Source organism: Panthera tigris, chromosome B2 (assembly GCF_018350195.1).
Source record: "Panthera tigris isolate Pti1 chromosome B2, P.tigris_Pti1_mat1.1, whole genome shotgun sequence".
In the NCBI taxonomy this organism is placed as follows: domain Eukaryota; kingdom Metazoa; phylum Chordata; class Mammalia; order Carnivora; family Felidae; genus Panthera; species Panthera tigris.
The window spans coordinates 132,934,732-132,946,766 of NC_056664.1; the positions used below are offsets into that span (position 1 = coordinate 132,934,732).

The 12,035-nt window shown below is 47.8% G+C and overlaps 1 protein-coding gene across 6 annotated transcripts in view; it reads left to right on the forward strand.

The window, feature by feature from the left end:
- Positions 1–12,035, forward strand: part of SASH1 (SAM and SH3 domain containing 1) — a 315,795-nt gene that overhangs the window by 256,838 nt on the left and 46,922 nt on the right. For 4 of the 6 annotated variants that reach the window (XM_042987289.1, XM_042987288.1, XM_042987291.1 and 1 more), the window contains one exon: positions 11,091–11,223. In XM_042987289.1, coding sequence (XP_042843223.1) covers positions 11,091–11,223 — 133 coding nt within the window. Of the gene's footprint in view, positions 1–5,322; positions 5,894–11,090; positions 11,224–12,035 lie in introns of those variants that run through there. The other 2 variants (XM_042987292.1, XM_015539635.2) reach the window with 2 other exon arrangements.

Consider the following 12,035-nt stretch of genomic DNA (forward strand, 5'->3'; position numbering starts at 1 on the left):
ACAAAAATCTCCTAATTTCAGAGGGCAATGATGTCACCAGCTAATGAGCAAAATATTTCTCACTAAACAGATGAGTCCTTCCCTGGTTCCTTTGTGAAACAGAGGGAAAAAAACCTCACAATGTGTTTCATATTGTCTGTAGTTACTCTGACAACTCATAAACACTTCACAATGTAATTCCGACTTCTTTAGAGAGCGGGACTAATTTTTTTTTGTAAACGCGAAGAATAGCACATTAAACCGATGGCTGTGACCAGAAGGCCCCTGCCACGGCTGGACACTGATCACAGGTACTCATCAGTGCTGATCTTGAACATACCGGGCAGGAGCCAATGTGCTGCCCCCAAGGCAGGGAGTGACCTTGAATGCATCACTTTTTGGACCAGCACAGGATGATCAGGCATGTTGGAGAGATTATGAAATCAGGCTTGGAGAAGAGGAGGGCCGGAAAGCTGCTGTTGATCGGTGTCACATGCTGTTTAGAAGGGCAACAGCGGCAGCCGACTCTGCCTGTCCAAGGAGGCAGGCCCCTAAGGCCGCGGGGGCAGAAAGAAGTGAGGCCTTGGGGCCATCTAAACACTGGCCTTCGAGGATCCCGGAGGGACACAGAAATGCCCCCAGCCTCCCAGCGAGTGTTCTTCCCCTCAGTGAAACATGTCTCAGTTTCCCCCGCCAAAGGTGAGTTCAATCATGTTTTTTGTTTTGTTTTGTTTTTTTAATTTTTTAACGTTTATTTTTGAGAGAGGCAGAGCATGAGCCGGGGAGGGGCAGAGAGAGAGGGAGACGCAGAATCCGAAGCAGGCTCCAGGCTCCGAATGTCCTCACAGAGCCTGATGAAGGGCTCGAACTCACCAACTGTGAGATCATGACCTGAACCAAAGTCTGACGCTTAACTGACTGAGCCACCCAGGCACCCAATTCTCCCACTTCTGAATGCCTGTGTCTCTCTGTTCCTCTTCTGGGTTCCTCACGGCTACTCTCGCTAATCCTATTTCTGAACTTCTCTGTGGGCTCTCTCTCCCCCAAGACTTGCGGATTGCAATCTTTGCAGCCCCAGTAAAGTCCACTCCCTCCTGTTTCAACTCCTTGGAGGCATCCATCCATTGAATTCAACCAGAAAATACCCATTTATCACAGACACAGACACTATTTTTAATTGCTTCAGTGTAAAAAGATACTATGTTGAGTGTTGGCAATTGTGTAAGGAAATAGGCACTCTTTTTATACAACTTGTGAGCTTTAAAAGTAATACAGTGTCGGGGCGCCTGGGTGGCTCAGTTGGTTGAGCGACTGACTTCGGCTCAGGTCATGATCTCGCAGTTCGTGGGTTCGAGCCCTGCGTCGAGCTCTGTGCAGACAGCTTAGAGCCTGGAGCCTGCTTCAGATTCTGTGGCTCCCCCTCTCTCTACCCCTCCCCTGCTCATGCTCTGTGTCTCTCTGTCTCTCAATAATAAATAAATGTTAAAAAAAAAAGTAACACTGTTTTCATCTGACCAAATTTTTAATATCTATCCAAGGACTTTAAGCTACGTCCATCTTTTTACCCACCAATTCCACAATCTAATTGTTTTTCTAAAAAGAAGAATGTGTTAGATGTGTTAGAAATTTGACAGTGAAGTTCATCAGAGTATTGTTTATGATCTTGAAAAATTGGAAACATTCCACTGTCTAATGATTCAGGGCATTAAGAAAACTAGGGTATATTTCTGTGAATACCACTGAATCCTTAATATATTGTATTTGTTGGCTATTTGTTGACATAAGAAAAATGTTCAAAATTTAAAAAGCAGATTTTAGAACTGTTTGAACAGTATCCATTGAGGGCTCCACAGTTTCTCTAAAGGAAACTTTCAGAGGCAGCAGTGTGGCTCAGAGGGTAGCGGCTGGAATCAGGCCCTTTGTTTCTACTCCTGTGTGTTCACGTGAGGGGGGCGTGGGGACCCTGGTAGTGACTGTGGGAGATAGGGCAGCTAACGATCACAAAGTCGCACTTTTTTTATAAAAAGCAAACAAAACATAGAAACCTAAGGGTATGTAGTGGGGGGGGGGGGTGTGCACCCGTGCATGCACGTGTGTGTGTGTCAAAAGCAGGAGCATAAAAACCAAAATACGACTAATTTTTTGAGTGTGGGAGGGTTCAGGTGATTTCTTTTTCTCCTTCTGTATCTGCATTTTCTGCATTTTGTAATTGAAAGTGTATCACGTGTAGTCAGAAATAAACATTTACTGAAATACAGACGTAGAAACGAATAGGACCGTGGCCCCGGTCTCCTCAGTGATACGGTGGTTACCATATACTTGGCTGAGTCCTGTGACTGTGTGTGCTCTCAGCCACCCAGGTTCTGGAAGAAGAGGAAAGCCAGGAGGGCTTTCCAAGGGAGATGACCTATGGACTGAATATTGAAGGATGGGTAGGAGGAGATGGGGTGGGCAGAGATATTCCCAGAAAAGGAATCTGCCAGTGCGAAGGTGTGCAGGCACATGCGAGATGGAATATTAGCGATGCTCTGAGGGGGTCGAAGGATGAGAACCAGACGCTATGAGAGGCCTTTCCATGTAGTGTCTGCATCGATACCCACAGTAGCTGGGGCAGGGCAGGGCTCTAACCCTGCGAAGTCCCACACTCCACGGGAAGGCCTTTGGACTCTGCCCTGAGGACCTAATGAACCATTCCTTAGAATGGGAGGCTGATGCTCAGATCTGCTCTCAGCAAATTTGCACACTTCCTGCGCACTAAGTACATTCAAGCCCACCACCCGGTGGGCAGGATCAGCGATGCCCTTCCTTCATGAAGCTTCTTCCCTGGTTTCCAACTGAACTGCCCTCCACCAAGAAGCTTCCCAGGGTGGCCTGGCCCAGCCTCGTCTCTCAAATATCCCACAGTTGACTCAGATCCCACAGCAGGGGCTGGGAACAACAGGGCCGGAGAGTCTAAACTTCTCGTTCCACATCGATGACACACACGTTTGCCGAGGACCCACTGTGGGTGGGGCGTGTACCGGGCACCGTGAGTGTAAGGAGGGAGAACGGACGTGGCCCTGTGGACTATCCCGTCTTCTAAAGGACGAGCGGTCTTGGATGCCCACGTAGTGCCCAACATGGAGGACCTCCATAAAGACCTGAATCCTCCTTGGAGAGTCGTATCAGTGACAGCTAATGGCGGGGGAGGGGGTTCAGGAGGACCAGGCCACCAAGAGGATGGGCAGGGATGCGTCCTTCCCCCACCCCCCTCACAGAACCTGGTGCAGTCAGGGCCCGGCTTCCTGTGCATCTCACAGGACATCCAGAGCTGCCGACCAGGCTCTAGGCCTCACACTCAGGATCTCCTTTGGAGGCTGATCACCGCCTATTTTATAAATCGGAGAAATTAAGAAACATGCCCAAGCAGATGCTGTTCACGGGTGACATGAAGGGGCCCTGAGCCTACCTCTGACCAGGTTCAGAGTTCCAGCTCCTAATTCGGCTCAGAATCTTCTCTGTGTCTGAACAGCCTGTTCAGACCCAGCCTCAAATGGTGGCCACATCATTAGTTTTCACATGTTTTCTTTGCCGTTGCTATTTACACAGCCCCTACAACAGCAGTTTGGTAGAATTAAAATTGGTCTTGTTTGGATTCCAATCAGCAATAGACTGCAGATGTCATAAGCACTTACTGAGCTCCACTTGTAGGTTGTACAGACACAAAGGTTTTTTTAAAAATTTATTTTGAGAGAGAGAGAGAGGGAATGAATGAATGGCAGAGAGGAAGGGAGATAGAGAATCCCAAGCAGGCTCTGTGCTGCCAGCTCAGAGCCCAATGCGGGGCTCGATCACACAAACCAAAGATCATGACCTGAGCCGAAATCCAGAGGCGGATGCTTAGCCAACTGAGTCACCCAGGCGCCCCCCCCCCCCCCCACGCACACACACAAATTTTAAAACAACACTTTAAGATCGATGTTACTGGATCAAATGTGCATGGAGGAACACTAAGACCCAGAGATGTGAAGTGATTTGCAGGAGGACCTGGAAATTCAAGTAGGTCTAGTTGTCGAATTGTTCTAGGTTGTTCTAGCTCCAAAGGCCTTCGGCTTTCCTCTTCCCTCTACCCCGCTCCCATGGGGCATGTGCATTTTCTTAGTTTGCACCAAGCAGCAGGGAAATTCAGCCGAGGGTTTCTCCTGACAGTTTTAAGGAACTCTAAGCATAACGTTGCGTGCAACGTGGTTGGCGGTCTCGGGTGAAGAAAGCTCACGTGCACGTTGGAGGTGCAGGAGCCAAACCATGAAGTTTCAGATTCTGCCTCTGCCATTGACCGTCTGGGAAACGAGGTCACATGGGTGAAGATTAGCCCAGTGCCTGGGAATTACGAGCACACCGTAAACACGGGTGTCGGAAACATGATGTCGCAAAAGCACCTGCCACAGTGGGTGGCACAGGTGGACCCTTAGGAGGCAGCGGGGGAGGCGGTGTCGGTGAGTGTATGGGCAGAGCGAGGCAGTATGGGGAAGGTGCGGCAAACCCTCATGGGGAGAGAGAATGGGAAATCCCTTTAGGGGTTGGAGGAGACACTTCCGAGGAGAAAATTGGGGGAGAGGGGATTCACGCAGCTCTTGTTGAAGGGCGAGAGACGCCAAAGGGGCTGAGCGAAGGACAGACACCCAGGACAAAGAGATAGATGGGGTTCTGGTGGTCTGTGGCATTGGCTGGGACCTCTGCTGCGTGGTAAAAAGGGTGTGTGTGTGTGTGTGTGTGTGTGTGTGTGTGTGCGCGCGCGCGCGCGTGCGCGTGCGCGCACATGCACGCGAGATGTCCTGCCAAGCGAGGTAACCTTGCATAATACATACATACAGACCCAACAAGGAGAGAGGCACCTTGGACTGGGGACAGCTCAGACTGCCCAGCGGGAACACATGACTTACCCAAGTGGCTGAATTTACTCCTGAAATACAGACATGACTTGTAACCCACGTCGTAGACTCCACCTGGGTTTTCAGTCCTGTCTTGTTCAGATGATATTCTGTTTAAGTAACAGCATGTGCCCGTCACTCCCCAGACACCCCTGAGAAAATTAAATGATCATCTTGTGACACAGTCCCCGTGCACACATTTCTAGAAGACCAGAGAACCCCAGCTGCTCTGAAATGATTATTGAAACAATTGGGTAAGACAGTTTTAGAAGCATCACCGGACAGGAAATATCTCTCCTACATTGACTTGGGTAGTTAAAATAGAAGAAGGAGCGGGGACAGATCGAAAGTGACAAGTCCAGAAGAAAACCAAAATCACAAGTTTTAATTCAGTAATTTCAAAAATAGCCATTGGAAGGTGTCTATTTTCAATCGAGACTACTCCCTTCAGGGGATGTTTGGAGGAGTATCTGCGAAAGAGATCTTTTTTAAGTTCAGTCACTTGTAAGGGTTAGTCCTTGTCCCGGATTTGCTCAGATTCCCGCGTCCTTTTTTTTCTTTCTCTGGAATTCCATAGACAGTAATTAAGGAACTGGAGGCCAGCGGGAGGTCAGGGAGCCTTCGTCAGTGAAAACAGGGATTGTTTGCCACGTACAACACTCCCTTTTTTCCTTGTGGTGAATAGGAGATTTGCTTAGAGCTGATGACTTATGCCTTTCTTACAAGTTATGCAGTTAGCAAGTAACTGGGGAATCAGTCAGCAGGCAGAAGGCAGCTAATTGAACCCAGTGTCTTCACTTTTTCCTCCTTCGGATGCTAAGCCGTGCTGGTGGAGCCTGTCTGATCATGTAACTCCAAAGGAACATGTTTGAGGAGTGCCTGATCCTCACTTTGAGATCACAGAGTTGACGGAACAGGAGTGAAGACGCGCTCAACGTGGGGAGGGGGCGGGGGGACCAGACGTGCTCGAAATTGCCCCTTAGGCCTGCTAAATGCCGAAGCCGGTAAGTTCGTTGGATGTGTTTAACGTGAAAGGGAAAATGTGCTTTCTGTCCCTGCAAGGAAAAGCTTTTTTGACTGCTCCCGGCTAGGATGCTTTCCTCTTTTCTGTTCAGCTTCTTCGAGATTTGTCCTCCTTCCCTTCTTTCCTTCCCTGCTATGGAACCCCGAGCCTTCTTTCCCAGCACGCTCACCCAATAAGGCATAGCTCTGGGGGGAGAAAAGGGGATTTTAATCTGAGAATAAAGGGATTCTCAAGAGACTGAGTGTACATGGTTGGAGCCCAGTTGTCATCGTGGAGGCTTTCAGTGCGGGGGACTGGACTGCAGACTGCCTTGCCTGATGCAGCTTTTCATAAAGCTGCAGCCGACCCGCTTCCTTCCCTTACGGTTAACGCCGCTGGCAGTGCAGACCTGGGAAATGGAAGCGTCTGTTTGATTCTGCACCCAGTCGACCAGAAACTGCTGTGTGAATTTCACAAGCAAAATACGTTTCCGATTTCAGACTATTTCAGAAATGCTTAAATATCTTATAGCGGTGTGTGTGTGTGTGTGTGTGTGTGTGTGTGTGTGTGTGTGTCTCCAGGGGAGATAAACTGACTTAGTCTGGCTGCTAATTGCAACAGTGGGCTGGGTGTCGAGAGAGAGCCGGGGAAGCAAGCTGAGCGTTGTTTCTGCAAAAGGCACAGTCGTAATCCTGCGCTCACCCTGGGCTCCAGCAGCCCCCAGAGGGACTCGGGTGGCTCCTTGCGAGTTCAGTTTAACTTTTATTAGGGAACAGTGTTCCCGCGCCTGCAACACTGTGCCGCGTGGCTTTTGGAAAGCATTTGTCACAGTGCACCTTAGCTGCTAGAACCGTTTGTTCCTGGGTGGGGGGGAGGGGGGGGCGCCGTGAAGTATCTGTTACCCACCTGCAGGGACGGGCTGGAGAGCGCGGGATGCTGCCGTTCCGTTTGCTCGACTCACACACTTTTCTGTCTACAGATGCTATTAATTGTGTTCCCTTTTTTTTTTTCCGATCCTCCTCTGCGTAGCTGTGTTATGAAAAGTCCTCCACGCTGGCCCCATGTCTTTCCCATTAGAACATTGCAGATGTGTCAAGGATGCACATGTTCCAAGAGAAGCTGAGAAGGAAGGAGGCTCCACCCTCCTTGGCCTGCCAAGTGGGCCCCATAGGCCCCTCATTCAGCACCCTGGCAGGCGAATGGTGCACTGTCTCTTTAAAGCAGCTCTAGTTTTGTGCCTTGGCTTGGTCAATTTGTTATGGTTTAAAACTGTGGAGCCAGCTGTCTGTAATCTGATGTAATGTTGCCATGGAAACCAGCAATGAAACACTTAAGCATTCACCACAGAATTACTACATATAGCATTAGCCAAAGTAATTAAAAGTTGAGCCATATGGGCTTTCTGGTGGAAAAATCCGCAATGGAGAGGCTCGGAAATCAAATGTTTCTATTTACAATAACGTAAATCCACTCTTCCACCTCCTTTGGTACAATAAATTAATTGCCTTTTTCTGCTAACGTTGGGAGGTGAGGAGTTTTATACAGATGATTGCGTTTTCACTCTCTCATTTAGAAGATGAGCAAATTAAAGTTTACTTCAGGACTGTGACCTGGGGCCGGGCAGGGAGAGGAGGAGATACCACCTCGTGTTACAAGGTGCATAAACATACACTGCTATTTTTTACGTTAGTTTATTTAAAACCTGTTCTCTAGTAGTTCTGTTTAATTCTAGGGGTCTGTTTCTTAGAGCCAACTATTCATTTTATATGTACTGCAGATTTCCTTCTGTGAGAGTTCGTCCAGGTGCACAGATTTCTTTTAAATGTGTGCACACGCGTGCATACACAGATACGGTTAAATAGTTTTTTTTTTTAATTTTCACACCCTCATCTCTGGGGGTGTAATTTCTGAATAAAAAGACACAAGTTATTTTCAGCATTTGGAAAGTGGCATATGCTTATTTAAAAGGAGAAACATGAGAAAATGAGGAATTTAAGCTTTATTTAACAGTTTAAGTGAAATGCATGCCTTATACACAGTCTGTGTTAAAACAGCTGGAGGCAAATTTTTAAAAGCAAATATTTCACAAACTCCTTTTCCTCTGGACTCAGGAGGAAGTGAGAAGTCAACACCTCTCCATCAATAAAATGCATCCTTGGGATACACTGTTCAACTCCAGTGACTTCTAGGCTGACTCATGGGGGATTTTCTATTTAAAAAAAATAATAAAGCATAAAGACAGAAATAGATGACATTTTTCTTCACGTAAATTGTGCTGCATCTATCTGGTTTAGTGTCCAAAGCACGATAATGAGAAGTGACTGGTTGTTGCGATTTGTGATTTGTCAATGGCAAACACCTCTAAAATATTCATAATTTTTTTTTAGAAAAATAAAAATAACATTAGTTCAAAGTTCTAAAGAGCTCCTGTTTCTCAAAACTAGACGGAACATGTGAAAGCAATTAAATAAGTACCTGGAATATGTTATTTTTCACCCCGGTGAATCCGGGGGAGGAAAGTAGGACTCACGGAGGAGGTTTTTGCCTTTAATTCTGTTGCCCTGATTTAGCTATTTTGATTTCTCCCTCAAAAGTTCCCTCTGATGGCACATTTCCTACATATTTGTGGAATGCACAGGCATACCCCTCCCCCTCACCACCATCAGCAGCCCTCAAGCTAGGTACAAGGTATACATACAAAACTAATTTTCATTCTGTAACATAGCGTCCTGTATCTTTGTTCATTTCATTTCATTTACACTCACTTCAGAATTTTTAAAATTTTATTTGTTATTTATTTTTAATTTTTTTAATGTTTATTTATTTTTGAGAGACAGAGTGTGAGCAGGGGAGGGGCAGAGAGAGAGACACAGAATCAGAAGCAGGCCCTAGGATGTCAGCACAGAGCCGACGTGGGGCTCGAACTCACAAACTGTGAGATCATGACCTGAGCCGAAGTGGGACACGTAACCGACTGAGCCACCCAGGCGCCCCTATTTGTTATTTATTTTGAGAGAGAGAGAGAGAGAGAGCGTATACAAGCAGGGGGGGAGCGGACAGAGAGAGAGGGCTCTCGCCGTCAGTGCAGAGCCCGACATGGGGCTTGATCCCACAAACCGTGAGATCACAACCTGAGCTGAAATTAAGAGTCGGACCCTTAACCAACTAAGCCACCTGGGCACCCATTAACTTCGGAATTTTTTAATACGAGAGTGACAGACATGTTCTAGATTTGTCCCACTATAATCTAATGTTGGTTCTTCTTCTGTTGGAATTGCTTAGTTTTAGAGATCCATCAAAAAGGCAGAATATTTTCAGTGTGAATGTGTAATCCCGTGCCCTAGGGTTCTGTTCGGGTGCTGATGACCCAGCATGAGGGTTAACCAAGTTTCTCATTTTTCTGGTTGACCACTGACCATTTCATCACATATCAACAGTTCAACCAAGCATAAATGAAATTCATACCATTCAATACTGTTATGTAGCAGAAGCTGTACTTACTTACTAGTTCATTTTAGTTTTGTTACATTTTAAGTTTTAGGCCAAACACATTAGGCCGAATGGCCAGCATGCAATGTATATGTATCCTCCTTCCCCACCCCCCATTACCTGGGGGTCCAATTCCCGTTCTTCATTATCAGGTAAGCAGTAGTTCACTTTAATTCTGAGATGGATAGGTAACACTTTAGGAATTATAGAGAAATTGGATACAGTTCACAGAAGGGAAGCCTGAGAAACACCCCTGTCCTGATGACTCACCATTTATGGGTTATAATAATTATTCTTCAGTGGGTGAATGGTTTGCTTACAGTTGTGCAGAGAGAAAGTACAATGGCCTTATGCTGGGAGCCCCAGGGGGAGGACAGAGGCCAGGAAATGGGTTGTATTTATCGCTTACGTAGTGCCATAGTGCCACAGAAATATTTGTGGCCTCCCGACATGCTGCACCGTTTTTCTGCCCAAGTAATTCACAGTATCTCTACCTTGTTTACCCTTGAACTCTTCTCGGCTAACTCTTACTACGTCTCCATTTGATGGTCGATGGAGGCGGGATGATGGAGGAGGGGTGGGAATGTCTTCATGTCAGACCAGCTCAGAGATGTGGGTTTTGTTTTGTTTTGTGTTGAATGTATGAGGCGTCCCTGTCCTTACCATCTCTGTGAACTAGGTTGGAGGAAATGGAGGGAGGGCTGTTGCCAGGTCGTGCAGGATCAGCCGGGGCTGCTCGCGAGCTGCCTGGGGTAGGGGGGGCTGTGCGCTTCCGCCCCCCGGGAACGCCCGAGCACCCGGCCCGTGCAGCACGCCTTTTGGCCTGTTGGGCCAAAAGCTGCAGACTTCTCTTGCTTTTGCACATTTTGCACCGATAAAACAGAGGAAGCTGCATGTTGGACGTTAGAGCTGACTTGGAAACGCAAACCTCATTTTGTTCACAAGGAAAGGATTGTTTTTCACTGGGGTCACTGCTGCGGAGGGAATTTTTTTTTCTCTCTGTAATGTTTGATACTTGAGGGAAAACAGCTGGGTTGAGCATACTCGAGTCGCTGCAAACTGAAATGGCATGCTGGGGAATATGCGCTGTGCTGTATGGCTGAAAAGGTCAGCTTTTTCCCTTGTCCCTCGTGGAGGAATGCAGGGTCTGTCCTCACGCGCGCCTCGCGAGCTCTCAGAAGGAGCCGGGAGAGGCCGCAGGCATGGCTGAGATGTGGCGGACTGTCCTAACAAACGCGATAGAAGGCGGCTTTTTGCTTCTCTTCCCTTTTCCTGCCCTGCTGGTTTTGATTTTGGGGGGAGGACTGGAACAAGTCAACAGAATTTTGGTTTGGAGAAGTAGTTGATGACCACGCTAAGCGGTCCTGATGGGCCAGACAGAGGAGAGCCGGGCCCAAACCACAGCAGCGGGACTGGAATTACGGGGCCAGCCTTGTGGAGAGGGCCCCGTCGGAGTTCTCCTAAGAGGACTGGGAAGTAACTGAGACAAGCACAGGGCATGCTGGGCAGGGGCCTGATGCTCCGGTGAATTAGGCCTCAGGATGGTACGTGGAGCTTCACGAACCTGTTGGGCCAAGGAGCTGGCGCCCCAGGTTCAGCTGCACAACTGCCCAAGTTCAGACTGGCGGGGAGGCCGGGCTGCACCCTGCTGCCAGAGCAGAGCCCTGGGGCAATTACCTGATTAACTTTTCCCTTTGTTTCTTTGCCAGTCAAGAGAACAATCGGATGATGAGACTGAGGAGTCGGTGAAGTTTAAGAGATTACACAAGCTGGTCAGCTCCACTCGCAGAGTGAGAAAGAAACTAATCAGGGTGGAAGAAATGAAAAAGCCCAGCACCGAAGGTAAACACGCAAGCTCGCGCGCGCGCACACACACACACACACACACACACACACACACACACACACACTCCGCCCTGCTTATTCCAAAGTAGATCAGCTGGGATCAGCTTTTCAGTAGAAAAAGGGTATGATTTCAAGTGGAAAACGGATTGCGTTCTGGCTGAGGCTGGCGGAGAGCGCTTTGGGTGTGCATGTTAGCTGGGCATTGCTCAGCATGTACGGATCCTGGCATCCGGCATGTCGGGAGCTTAGTCATTTCAGTGTTACAGCAACGCAGGATGGCTAGTATGTGACAACGAAGTCTTCTCAAGGTGTGGCATAGCTTTCATTTTGAGCTTACATCATTTTATGTAAACTTCATTATTTAAAAAAAAATTTAATGCTTATTTATTTTTGAGAGAGAGAGCGGGGGAGAGGCAGAGAGAAAGGGAGACACAGAATCCGAGGCAGGTTCCAGGCTCCCGAGCTGTCAGCCCAGAGCCCGACACGGGGCTCGAACTCACAAACCGCAAGATCATGACCCGAGCCAAAGTCAGACGCTCAACCGACTGAGCCACCCAGGCGCCCCTTATATCAACTTTATTTTATAACTTCTTCCTAGCCTCTGTGACCAAAGACTGGTGGCTCTTGCCCACGGAGTTTAGTCCAGATTTGATATATATCCATCTCAAACAAACATCTAACAATCAAGGCACTTAATACCCTTTCAGATCTCTGAGGGATGATTTGTTCTTCCTGTAAACAGTCTGAAGACTCCATTCAGATTGGGCTCTAAGGACCTTTCATTCTAAGTGGATCTTAAGAGCTATCTT